Raw genomic sequence first — 13,949 nt, 5'->3', positions numbered from 1 at the left:
AGCTCTGTCAGGGCAGCGGCGTTTGGTAGTCCATTCACCCAGAAAGGGTGAGTTTGCGCGGGTATTGAGCAATGACGGATCTCAATCTAGCTCACAGCAGGCCAGGGTCTGTGAAGGAGGACAGGCAGGGCGGCGATGTAGCAACCCAGGCAGCACCAGCCGCTGAACTCCGACACACAGTCGGACAAAATTTGCAATTAGCCATCCATTTTCGTAAAACTGCCCATATTTGACCTCTACATAGTTGATTTCTCGCATAAAAAAGTCTCAGAAGTGAATTTTGTAATGGAATAGCAGAGATCTGCGCGACCTAGATTCAGAAGACAGTTGTGTAGCCTATGTAAATGTTGGGGCGTGACAAAGAGAGAGACTAGAGCCAAATGAGGAGGAGCCGCCGAGTTGACGTCAACTAGGCGGCTCGTTTTCAGAAGCAGTTTCAAATTGGGAGATTTGCAGAGGAAAGAGGTGTCATTGGGATTTTGAGGTTCTATTGTAGTGGAAGTTTCCTTTGCAGCAGGGGGGGGAATTTTCAGAGTTTAGTAAAATGAAACAAATAAGACAGACTGAGACTAAAACCAAGTTGGGTTTTTGTATTTTATTAAAAAAGATATATTTGCAAATATAGGAGCAACATGATTTCACAAAAGGCCGCAGCCCAGTGTGGAGTCAGTTTCTCAAATGAGTGGACAAGAACACCAGGCTTATATGCATCTTCAGAGTGACAGCACACACGCACTTTTGGTATGACGCTACAAGTTTTACATGCAATCTGATACACATGAAGACAATCAGAGAAATACAAGAGACATCTTGGAGCCATCTCACCTCCTCCTCCCTGTATGACTTTCACCCCCCAGTTACATCTTAACTGGCATGGGAAAACTAGAGAGTTTTAAGGTGACCTTGTACCTTTATCGGTTCAGGCTAACAGTGCTCACATAATGTTCCAGACTGGATGTCTCACAAAGTTAGAATCAAAATCTACATGTGGGAAATGAGATAGACTCTTTCAGCATTTGTGAGAGAATTAAAGTAGAAATAAAAAATAAAAATATAAGGAATTATGCTTAAATGTAATTTTCCCATTACACTATGTATGTCCTATTTACCCACCAAACTGTCATTTTTCAACTATGACAAGGTAAAATCGGTTTTGCATTCTATCACCCCTTTAACATTCTGGTTGACACAGGACAAAGATGGAGCTGCAGAAGCTCATATTGTCATTCTCTGCCTGTTTTAGGCTTGACACATTTATCTTTTCTTTTCTTTAAACTTTATTGGTTACAGAATCAAAATTTGAAGTAGGCCTAAGGGAAACAAGATACTAAGGACCAGAACCAAGAGGTCAAAATAAGGCCTCAAAAGTATTCTTTTTTTCTCCACAAGGATCAACCTATAGGGACAGTTTTATATTTTGTGGGGTCAACCTTGAGTGACAAACCTGCTCAGATCACCAGGGGAAGCAGTTGGTGGGTGTTTTTTTTTGCAGGGTGGTAAGGCTAGTGAATGGCTAGTACTCGTTGCCTGCTCTGGTTGGGTTGGTTAGGTTTGGGCAAGAGGAGTGGGATTGGTTATGGTTAGGGTAAGAATGTCAGGGCGAGCCAATCAGGGATGAGTTCCCTAATGAATATTCCTGAGTCTTCCCCTGCCACCCTGTAAAAACAATATCGCGGTCAGGCCCATTGACTGTAAATATTATATATATTATATATGAATGGCTAGTACTCGTGCCTGCTCTGGTTGGGTTGGTTAGGTTTAGGCAAGAGGAGTGGGATTGGTTATGGTTAGGGTAAGAATGTCAGGGTGAGCCAATCAGGGATGAGTTCCCTAATGAATATTCATGAGTCTTCCCCTGCCACCCTGTAAAAACAATATCGCGGTCAGGCCCATTGACTGTAAATATTATACATATTATATATTAATATTAACAGTCTATGGTCAGGCCTAGACGGGCTGGTTTACAAAGTGAAACTATGGACGTGGCAATTAGCATCTGGCCATCCTCACTGTTTCTCCTTTTCTGATGACGCTGTGTTTCAAAGGAAAAGACTTTCCAGTTATGACTTTGACCTGTTGCTGTTTTCTTGCTTTGTCAACTTTGCTTTAAATAGCCTAGATATAATCTTTCAGGATGACTTGTGTGGAAAACCCTGGTCATTCTAACGTAGGGGCCTATCCATTGCTACTAATAGGCCTACAAGATACAAAAAAAGGGCTCAGGCTTATTTTTGCATCAATGATCAAATCTTTTGGCAGTGCGCCAAATAATTTGTTTCAATTATCACATAGATCTATATTTGTTTGTAAATGCACCGCCAAAGCGCCAAAACCTAAATATGGGCCCTAATGTGCTTGTATACGGCAAAATGACAAAATGTAGTTAATAAATATTATGTTTTCATGATGCATGTCCGTGAACAAGTTTTATCAAGTTATGACAAACTACCAGAGGTGTCAGTACTTTACTTAAGTAGAAATAATTAGAAATTTGGGGTAGCCTATATATATATATATATATATATATATATATATATATATATATATATATATATATATATATATATATATATATATATATATATTCCCCGGTTTATCATCGTTCAAAAAAACACACACAAAAAACCATAGACAGTATAGCTTACAATGAGTCCCGCTTGCAGTAGCCTACCGAATTAATACGCAGAGTGGCAGTAAAGAGTCATGTTGCCTTCACTGTCTGTCACTGAGGAACGGCTAACTGGACAGTCCAAGTAGAAACACTGCTTGGATCTACATCACATCATGATTTCAGTTCAACTGTGGGGAATTACAGAAATTACCCCATGCATCATCGCTAGTGAGTAGCCTTCCCTGCTCATAATACTTCTCCAACAGCCCACAGCTTTCTGAGGACGGTCGCCCCCATGTTGCAGGGGCGGTAACGTTAGCCCGTCTTTTCTACACTTGTCGTCACGTTTCTCATAAACAGTCTGTGCCTATGCCCACCGGCTGCTGAACCACCGACTCTTTTGAAGCTCACTCTATATACAAACCAACCTATTCGGGCGGGGTATCTAACGCGGTTATTAACAAGATGGCTACGGAAAACTTGGAAATGAACGGTGATGCTGGGCGAAACGGCAACGCGGAGGTAAGTTTATAGGCAGCGCTGGTGCCAGTTACAAAGGGCAGCATGTAGCTTTGTGTTCAGTATGTAAAGCTACCATTAATATCCCAGCCAGGCTCGGTCAAAAGCTAAATCCAATCAGAAACATTCCCAAGCAGGAGATATTCGTCGGGTACAGGATATCTACGGCTGCCTGGGTTTCATCCATATGTCCCATCATCAATTCACACGTCATAATCGTGTTTGTTGTTGTTGATTTAACAAGTGTCATTTAGAGAATTCATCAAGCTAATTAGTGACCGGTAAGCAGATTAGCTCTTGTTTCAGAGCTAATATTAACTTTTCACTAACGTTAGTTAACAAAGCAACTTATTTTTGTGTAGTTCGCCTAGTTTGCCTCTCTGTTCTGCTGTAGGCTCAGTTTACACTTAATGATAGGCGATATAGAGCAGCCCATGGTGGGGTGGGTTCGTACAATCATCGCTGTGTAACGGAATCCAGGTGGGTCGACTCAGCCAGTCACCCAAACCCCTGTGTTGTATTAGGATACCCTGTCCAAGTGTCGATACTGTGGGATCAGATCGGTTTCCCCAAAAAGCCAACGATAACCTCAATGCATAACGAGTTATTAATGAACGCGGTGGTATAATATAATCAAGTACATTCTGTGTTGATTTGATCAAAACTTTCAATGGGAAGTGGTCTTACAATAAAAAGTCAGTGGGGATTATCTTCATGTTCACTTCTGTTGAACAAAAATGAATCTACAACTATTTTATTTTTAATTGTTTAAGTAATTTTATAATGGCCTTTTAAACTTATCTCTTTTATATCATTTTAAATGGAATATTATGTGCACATTTATTGATAGGAAGATGTCATCTTGTGCTCTGGAAACTTGTGATGGGCACTTTCCTTTAACCAGTAATTGACAACGTTTTTAATTGATACTAAATAAATTTAATATAATTAGTTGAAGGCCTACTTGTTTCTGAGCTTCCATAACCTTCAGTGCTTAGTAAAATTAACATTGAAAATTTGGAATAGCTAAAGTTATATTTTATACATATTACCAATAACTTCTTGTTCTGGGCAGCATGCTTCCCCAGTTGTCAAGACGTTAAGATATCATAGACCATGTCTGTGGGCTTTACACGCCCACAAGCAGCAACAGTCCCAGTTATCTGGAAAGACAACTTAAAAATTAGTTCCTACCAAGAACCCCAGCACATAAGTTAAAAAAAAAAATAAGACCTTTGAAAAGGAAATTCAAAGAGAGATCACCATTTCTTGGAAAGCCTGGGCTGGTTTTCAGAGTTGAAAAAAAGAGGAAGATGTTGTCAACCTGGGCACAAGGGTGGCGTTGTTGGACTCTCCACCCAGATGAAACCTCAAGCCCTTACCTAAACTCACATTAGGAGAAACAGGGGTCAATGCCCCTGGTTTCCTGTGATGTAATATTCACAATGTGTTTTTAAGTGAACCATGTACCACAGGCTCATTTCACCTGTTAGACAAATGTAAATCATTTCTTTGTTGTTCCACAATAAAGAAGGACATTTTTTCCTCAACCTTTCTCAATTTGATTGTTAAAGGCACGTGGAATTCTGCTTCCTTTTCCACAACACAACATATTGCATATTTTGTTTTATTTATTTAAGGAATATAGAATGAGCCTGTGAGCTTGATTTTTGTTGTAAGTCTCCCAAATAATTGATTTCAAATTTCTGTTGAATGTTTTATGGCCAAAATACATTTGTGATCTGCTGCTACATTATGAAGCGTCCAGACCTCTCAGCTCGTCTAGGACAGCTCTGCTTCCTGTCCCCAGAGTCAGAACTAAACACGGAGAAGTAGCGTTCAGTTTTTATGCACCACATATCTGGAACAAACTCCCAGAAAACAGCAGGTCCGCTGCAACTCTCAGTTCTTTTAAATCAAGGCTGAAGACTTTGCTTTTTGATGCTGCCTTTAAATAATTGGTCATTTCTTACACTTCTCTGTAACTTTTATTCTTGTATTTCATACCTGTCTCATATTCACCTTAATTGTTTTTAACTGCTTTTTAATGTTTTAGCCATGTAAACCACTTTGAATTGCCTTGTTGCTAAAATGTGCTATATAAACAAAGCTGTCTTGCCTTGCCTTAAGTGCATGCTTTCACATGTGCTTACTGTATGCATGGTGTATTTGTAACATATTCATAAGCGTTATTTACTCACTGTTTCCACTGCATTTTTGTGGAGGCCACTCCCATGTTTCAGATATATAACCTGGTCAGCCTGAGAAAGGCATGAGCAAATATTTTTGACCTTTGGACAGAAAACAACTCAGTGACCTTCCAGTAATTGGTGTTTCCTGTTTGAATTAAGTCCCTCTACACTTTCACTTCCATAAAGATTACTTCATTGTGATTGCACAAATATGGGTCTTACTTTTGCCATCATGCTGATCAGTTCTGATGTAATTCATTGTCACATGTGAATTTCGATTATTGTGGGTTTTCATTATGTTGGACTGTTAGCTTTGATGAAAAAGTCCCTGTTTGTGCCGACACACTTCTGTAATTTCTTATGCCTTCCGTAAGAGGCCGCAAAACAATCCCCAAATATCCAGCTATATAGTTCCCAGGAGGGGAAGCATACTTTCCAATCAGTCAGTCTTTCCAGTCACATATGTACTGTATATGAAATCCAATATGATGGCAGCAGCAGAGTGCTTTAATTTCCCCTGTGTTGAGTAACTTTTGAAATACCATGTTTACACAAATGTCAGGACAAGAAATGATGATTAGATGAGGGCTGTTGAGTTTAAAGGTCCCTGAGACACTTCATCTCAAAATCATTAACTGGCATCTGATGACTATATTTTATGTTATGTAAATATGTTTATTAGATATACCCTTCATGGAGCCATTAATAAAAGAATATTAGAAATACATTTGACCAAGCTTTTTCCAAATATCACATTTCTACACGTAACTTATGTGTCGTACTGATGTCGGGGTTTGTGTTTGCGTTCAGGTCCCGCTGCGAGGCCCCTGGAGGCAGCAACAGGGGCCTCTGAACATGAACCATTATGCCAATAAGAAGAGTGCAGCAGAGAGCATGCTGGATGTGGCTCTTCTGTTGGCTAATGCCTCACAGATGAAGGCTGTGCTGGAGCAAGGATCAGACTTCACCTTCTATGTGCCCCTCATTACTCTCATTAGTATCTCCCTCATCCTGCAAATCATCGTGGGAGTTCTGCTCATCTTCATTGGTAAGTGTGGAGCCTTCTAGGTCTATTTGGCAAACTTTAGCAATCACAAATTGTTTCCGTCCTCTGCTGCAGACAGACATGCGTTAGTGTCTTCTACTGCAACATTGTGTAAACGAGTATGTGTGGTGTTATGTTTATTCAATTTACTTTGTCTCAATAATATCAACACTGAGGTAACATAAAGAAAATATTTGTTCAGAGTCAAAGCACTGTGTGTGAAACTCAGCACTCAACTCTCCGACGCTTCGTGTGACACTGAAGTTACACATGCATACACACAAGGGGCGTTTTCACAGTGAAAGTTCGAACCAAATGAGGTGTGGAAACGCCCTAAGTTACAAGTGTGACTTTTTTGACTGCTAAAACCAAAAGGCAGGTTCAAAACCTGTACTTGTAAGAATGTGTGTGCACGTGTACCGTCAGTGTCACACCCATTAGGGGAAAACAGCAGACAACCGTTTTTAATTTGTACTTAGATGTTCACAAAGCCGTTCTTTTTTTGTTCTAAGTCTTTGTGTTATCTCACCGTTGATATAATGTATGCAAACATTTAATTTGGACATGGTCATGTTTTTCTCTACAACTACAACTATTTTTTTTCTACAAATTTACAAACTTGATTTTCTCAAGCAGAGTTGTTTCCAAAGGTCTACAAAGGGTGATTTACAGCCACATACCTTGAAATCATTTATGCACACCATTTCACAAGCACAAAATCCTTCTTACGCTTATTTGGACACAAATCTTGGAGCACAAGTATGTCTTCCCCTTACATCAGTGTCCTCCCTCTTCCCCTCTGTCCTTATCTTTACCAAACAGAGAACACTGTTGTGACCGAGAGCTGAGTTTAGAGAGCCACAGCAGGAAGAAATGCCTCTGCTGTCAGCTGTTTCCAGTTTTAAAGTGCTCTCTTGGGCAATTGTGTTACTTACCAACACTAAGATGGCCAGTAAAAAATACAGGCTTATCCTCGGTCAAAAAGAAATTTCTCTTTTCAAACAAGCGAGACATATAATGTCTTAATGGAGGAAGAAGCTAATTATTCACTTGTGGGCAGTGCTGTCAGATGCTGTTAATGTATATCATAGTGCTGAGTAATGATTACTTCACAGCTAATCTGACAGGAAACTCTGTGCTGCCACCTTGTGGGGAAACAGTAATGTCCTCATGTTGCATTTTTTTCTCCTTTTGTCAGTTAAGTGGAACCTGAATGATGAAAGCATGCACTACAAGCTGAACATCATGGAGAATTTCGCCACAGCCTTCGTCTTCATCATAGTCGTGGTCAACGTCTTCATCACAGCGTTTGGTGTCCAGCGGCCCAAACTAAGCGCTTGATCACTCTTGACGTGACTCTCTGTGCCTGCTGATCAACTTAGTAAAGATGGACCTCCACATTGTTTATGCTAATGAACAGGATATTTATTCACCAAACTAAATGGCTAGTATATAACATACTGAGGATCAGGTTGTGTGTGTGTGAGAGAGAGAGAGAGAGAGAGAGAGAGAGAGAGAGAGAGAGAGAGAGAGAGAGAGAGAGAGAGATCTCTAACTATGGCTATGGACAAATTTGTGGTCAGTTTTCATTTTATGTGGGAATTGTGTTACTGCTTATCATGCTCAGGTTACTGATGCAAATAAATGATTACCTTTACTTGCTAAGAAATATCAGGAGCAATATACTGTATGTCAGTCACAACCATTGTGAATGTTTTCCTGGGGGAAAAAAACGCCACAGTATAATCCAAATGACATTCTGAATAGTAAGTGCATCAGGAGCCATCTTATTATGGTGTGTGTGTGTGTGTGTGTGTGGGGGGTTATATGCTGCAAGTGCAATGCAAAGTATAGTGTGCAATGTTTAAACTGATTTACCTGTATATTAGTTAATGTCTTTAGGTTTCCGTTGAAGTATATAGTGTATGTAGTTACTTTTAGGCATTTTTAAATCACTTTTTTAAGGACCAAATATTTTTAAACCTTTTATTACATGAACTCTTAAAAATAAAACTACAGAAGTGATAATATGTGTGTATTGCCCTGTTTATTCTTATCATGCTTTTTTTTATTGTACAAAGACAAAAGTCTCAGTCCTACAAATGATGGCACTTTTATATTTAAGGCATTTTTACACAACACAGTACAACACACAGAATGTGACAAACTGTCAGGCACTGGACTTAAATAGTAGACATTAATTGACAAACATCAGAAATCGATTATCAATATTTCGTTTTAGAGTAATATTACAAAATTGTTGAGTACAAGAATAACAACAAAGCCATGCACATTGAATAAATGTTTTTCTGTGTTTGGGGTATTGGCTTCTGAGATCCTGAACTTTAACCATAAAGAAAACCACAAATAAATACAGTTTAACAAAGCACCATCATGCTAGTTACTGGTATGTTTAGAGACCCTTCTCTAGTCATACATTTTAAATAAATTGTTTACAAATAGCCTGAGAAATGTCATTAAAATCTGCCTGATTGGGGTAAATTAATTTACTGCTAGTCAGTAAAAAATAAATAAAAAGGCTTATCAGAAACTAACTTAGTATATACTCGGTAGTAAGGCACAGTAGGAACAAAATAATATCCACACTACCAATAGCTGCGTGGAATTCATAAACATAATGTACTTTTACTTAAACTCTCACAAAATGAGTGTACAACTTCTGTGCGATAGACAGCAGACCAAGCGTAAACGTTAAAGTAATCGTCCGTGTCTGCAGCAGTGGGCTAAATGCTACAGGCCAAAATGGTAAAATGAAAGTTCCTATCCTGCCCGACCCAGCGGAAACAAAGACACGGGAAAATATGCAGGCATGCTTCCGATCTTTGACTACATGGCGAAAACAAGAGGCACGGTTTGAGATCCGTGAATACGAAGTTAAAGGTAGTAGGGAATCGTTTAACTGAAGTCAAAATTATACAAATGAAAAAATATGGTTATAGATGCCACGAAGTAGGTGGCAGTGCCTTAACCGTATGTGTGTTGATGGCCACTAGGGCCAATTCCATCCTTGTCAAGGGGAGTGCTAACCTTCTCTCCTTTCATACAACACGCTTTAATAAAGTAGCACGTCACTATATATATACTGTAATATGTAACATGGTTTCACTTACGGTGCAATTCCCTGGTTTATTAATACTTACATCTGTTAAACACAGCTGTTGTATTACAGGTTGATATGTGTTAACGAATCATTATTACTAATCTTCATTCGACATTAGTATGTTGTGGATTTTATATATCTATGGTTTTGGATTAGGTTGTAACTCTACCCATAATGCACTGCGCTAGTAGAACGGAATATCATTGGTAGAAACAATCATGTGACCGCAAAGTCCGTCTAAAGTATCACCAAAGATGCTTTCTGAACCGTCTCTGGTATTACTATACTGACACAGCTCAATATTATTTCTGTCGGTTCACATTACTCTTGAGACGCTCTTATGAAAGAAAAACAAGCCAACACATTTTGGTGATGTAGTTCACTTTTGGCCACAAGAGGGCGGTTATGTTCTACAAAGAGCTCTGCCTCATCTTTGTTTCTAACTCAATTTGGGGAGTACATGGAAGAGTATTTTAGTATGCTTGACATCAGTGGTAAGTAACTGAGAAAAAAAGAAAGTATAATTCTTAATTACCAAAAATAAATGTAATAAATTACTCTTAGCAACAACGTGTAAGGAAGCACATACATACACTGCAGGTTGTTGCTTTCTGCATTGAAGGATTATTATTATATGGCTGCAAAATGTACTGATGCATTTGAGGTTATCATTTTTGTAGTGCTGGAAAAATCGGATCGTATATAGTCAAGAATGTACCTCTACTTGTTAATATTTTGTTATTTAAAATCCCTCATTTTGTCACCAGTGCAGTCGATATTTCCGTTGTTTAATTGGTTTGTAAAAGCGTTTTAAGCCACATTTGAAGATTGTAGTGAGAACAACTTGTTTAATCAGGTTGTTTGTGAATTCACTGTGTTCATCCCTCGAGTGTATTCAGTCCCTTTAACCCACTTAAATAGGTATCAACATATGAGGAAATAAGAGCAAAGTGCCAAATGTAGCTCTAAATTTACCCCACCTTTCTCATTTTAGATCACAAGCAAAATAGTAAATACAACTGTGTACAAAATTAGTACTCAACTGTGGAAAAATATATAGTGTGTTGTGCTTTGGTACAACTAGCTTTCATAAGAGGAGTACTGCTGAGGCACCTGGTGTGAAGAAGCGCCCCCCCCCCTTACTTCATGAGGCTTTCTTCAGTGTACCATATGAGAACCTCCTGAGCCTTTCTTTTCAATCCCAGAGCCGCCATCCCAAGGGCCCGGCTACCTCCCGTCACTTTAGCCTCTACAGAACAAAGACACCATCTTTATAACACTGAATTAACAGCATTAAGTGGACTTATATTTTCAAAAGCATGCACGCTAAGGTTGATATACGTTAACTAGCCAATAATACGTACAATATTGATTATCACAATTGCAATGTTAGATGATGTTAAAAAACTGAAAAAGCTGCTTACCACTGTAGTAATAGAGTAAAGCCATTCCCACTGCAACGCTGAAACAGCCCAGAAAGAAAAGGGGACCTGGAAAGAGGTAAACACATAACAAAATAAATTAAATTAATTTTCTGGTGTGTGTCAGTGCTAAATAACTACCTGACACACTTCTAGCCTGGAAAAAGTTTGGATCACACTGACTATTCCTGACTATATTTGGTGATTTTGAAGATCATCACATTAAATCATCTACTGATTATCTTATGATCTTGCTTCATAACATTTAACAATAGCAGTTTAATAGTTTGAAAAGTAACCGTTTCAACACTGCATACACATTGACATACATTCTATTTTTCCCCCAATCTCTTTATTGTTTTTTCCAAGAACACATTTGTATGTCTCTAGATACATACAAGTAGCAGAAAATGATATCCCTTCAAAAACCGCCGTCCCCAGAATAATAACCCAACTCTAACTTTATAAGAGAATGGGGGAAAAAAAGGAAAAACAGAATTCCCAAATTTACTAAATTAAACATTCTTAATAACCCCTCCTATCTCTAAAGAAGCACTAGGGTATAGCAATTTGGAGGTGTATTTCTCCATGTGCCTATATACACATACACAAAAGAACAGCACCCCTAAAGCAACAGGGTGGATATGCATTCAAATATTGTAAACATCAGTTAACTGAGGTAATTAAAGTTTGCATTGGAGAGCAAGCCAAGCGCATAGTACTGTAGGGCACCTCAGAGATCCGAGGCCACATACATTATTTTATATAAGATTTTACCTCTGTCGTTTTGAACATATCTCCGTTGGTAGACACGTGGATAAGCAAGTGGATCTAAGGAATCTGGAGGCGGGACAGATATGTTTTAGTGTGGGCATACAATTTAGAATATACTAGAATATAAAACTAAGCATGTATAGTACATTCTGTAATATCCAAATAATGAATAAATATCACACATGATATAGAGAAGCGTTTTTTGGGGACGAACCTCTGAGGCGCAGCCGTGTGGGCAAGCTGTAGTACACCTCCTCTACATGCAAGTGAAGAGCTCTGTAAAACTCCCTACATGCTTCCTCTCCTTTCCCCTGCAGGTGTGACAGGAGCTCACCCACTCGAACACTTGTGGGCACGTCCAAGTTTCGAAACTGGATAACAATAACAACAGATATAATTTATATATTTTCTATTCCCCAAATGGATATATCCTTTCCTGGAGTGCTTGCTGGCAAAGCTTGCCAAAGCCAGGATGAAGCATCTCCACTGGAATTATTTTAGAAATTCTTTCATTTATTCATATTAAAATGTTTTTTCATCATGTTTTCATATTATCGTATAATTAGTAAATCTGAGACATTCTTTTCTTGGTACCGTTTTGGACCTGAATGTATCTGTATCACCAATCAGATGCTTGAGATTACATAATTTTGCATGCAGTGATATAACATAACTATGCACATTTACTTAAGATATTGTAAATATGTTTGTTGAATTACAATTTTAAGGTATTTCTACTTTCCTGCATCTTGTTCTACATCATTCTTTTACTTAATTTCAGGGGGGAATAATGTATTTCTTACTCCATTACATCTATCTCTAAACTATAGTTACCAATTACTTTACAGATTAAGATTCTGCAATTATTATAGAATAATTTACAGCACATATTCAGCTGCAGCATTACATGTTTATAAAATACACCAGTAATAATAAAGTAATATAACATTGGCAGGGTCATTCTGCCGCATAATGAATACTTATTGAACATTTTTCAAATACAACTTTGCAGTAGATTTTAATGCAGCATTTTTACTTAAAACTGAGTATGTTTACACTGTAGTAATACTGTAACTTCATCTCTTCCACCACCGCCTGCATGTGACCAGATACTGTGTATGAGGACTCACTTTGGTGGCCTCCCTGTCTGAGAGGATCTGCGGGTAGATTCTGTTGAGCTGCAGGATGAGTTTGTCCAGCAGCTCGGTGTCCAGTCTCCGGTCAGCTTTGAGGAAGGCGCTGTCCTCTATCAGCTGCTCTTGAAAACTGTCTGTCCATATTAGCAGAGAAACGTTAAAAACAACTACTTAGTAGGCTACACCAGCAAGACCCTGCCATACCCTGTTTGAAAACAGGCTAGCTTTATCATTGAAAGGGAACGTTACGGGAAAATGACATTATCTCCAGTCTTTCCTCGTAACGGTGGCAGGAGAGGAGTGGGAGGACATGGAGGATCGGGAATGTTACGAAACATTTGTTGACAGCTAACCTGACGGTTGACAGCGAATTGAAAAGTAATTCTCTTCTCTCTAATGGCAAATGTGTTGTTGAGAAACTTTTCAGAAACAGGAGTTGGACTGAGACGTTAACTTTACATTGTCATTGGCAAAGCGAGGCAACCGCTGAGGTCGTCTTATAGCGCTGTGTGGTAGCTAATGTTCGTGGTCTGGACCTGATAAGAAGATATTAAAGCAGAAGGCTAACTACATGGTAAGATAAGCGTTAGTTTTCGTTAAAGAAAGACACAAACCTCCCATTGTGGAGTCCCCTCTGTCCTTTGTGTGGACACGCCCCCTGACGTCACCTCGTAGGCAGGGAGTGGCTTACGTTAACGTCTTCAAAGAAAGGGAAAAAAAACACTTTCCTGTTACATCCATATGTCAATGGTTACATCCATGGAATGAATGTAGCAAAGGCTAAGCTAGGCACTAACGTTTTCATTTTTGTTATTGACCTATATGAATTACGTTTATACAAATATATTGAAATTTCTTTTCAATAAAACTGGTCATTCCGTTGTAACTAGGGGTAAATATATTCTAATTTCAATGTAACAATCTGTTTCATTGTAAATCTCAGTATTTAAATGAGTACATTTCAGTAAAAAAATTTAAACAACAAAACGTGTGTACGTTGCTGTAAAATGAAAAGCTTATGGTACATGTTATTATCGTTAGGTGTGGTCTATATTTACTGTATTACTAATTTATATGTTTATGTTATGTTTGTATGCACAATAAGTCACCTTGTATTCAATTGATGATTG

At 38.6% G+C, this 13,949-nt stretch overlaps 2 protein-coding genes and 1 non-coding gene across 4 annotated transcripts; 1 reads left to right on the top strand and 2 right to left on the bottom strand.

The window, feature by feature from the left end:
* The first annotated feature begins 2,706 nt into the window (after positions 1-2,706).
* ninj1 (ninjurin 1) lies at positions 2,707-8,346 on the top strand. Of its 2 annotated transcripts, none has more exons than XM_039798375.1 (3): positions 2,707-3,133; positions 6,133-6,370; positions 7,566-8,346. In XM_039798375.1, the coding sequence occupies exons 1-3, from the start codon at positions 3,077-3,079 to the stop codon at positions 7,706-7,708; spliced, it is 438 nt and encodes a 145-aa protein (XP_039654309.1). In that variant the 5' UTR covers positions 2,707-3,076; the 3' UTR covers positions 7,709-8,346. The 2 variants fall into 2 exon arrangements, with proteins under 2 accessions (XP_039654309.1, XP_039654310.1); XM_039798376.1 differs by having other exon boundaries at positions 2,708-2,839.
* Positions 8,347-8,464: 118 nt separating this feature from the next.
* On the bottom strand, positions 8,465-13,501 carry card19 (caspase recruitment domain family, member 19). The gene is made up of 6 exons (XM_039798374.1): positions 13,434-13,501; positions 12,814-12,953; positions 11,898-12,054; positions 11,687-11,749; positions 10,913-10,978; positions 8,465-10,737 (listed from the first exon to the last, which is right to left on the bottom strand). Exons 1-6 carry the CDS (start codon positions 13,438-13,440, stop codon positions 10,628-10,630), a joined length of 543 nt encoding a protein of 180 aa, XP_039654308.1. The 5' UTR covers positions 13,441-13,501; the 3' UTR covers positions 8,465-10,627.
* LOC120558252 lies at positions 9,310-9,437 on the bottom strand. Its single transcript, XR_005639081.1, has one exon. It is a non-coding gene; the product is annotated as a U6atac minor spliceosomal RNA (small nuclear RNA).
* Positions 13,502-13,949: the final 448 nt, after the last annotated feature.

The sequence above is a fragment of the Perca fluviatilis genome, chromosome 4, assembly GCF_010015445.1.
Source record: "Perca fluviatilis chromosome 4, GENO_Pfluv_1.0, whole genome shotgun sequence".
In the NCBI taxonomy this organism is placed as follows: domain Eukaryota; kingdom Metazoa; phylum Chordata; class Actinopteri; order Perciformes; family Percidae; genus Perca; species Perca fluviatilis.
Note: the sequence above shows the minus strand (reverse complement) of the source record. Positions and strands in the feature narration are given on the sequence as shown.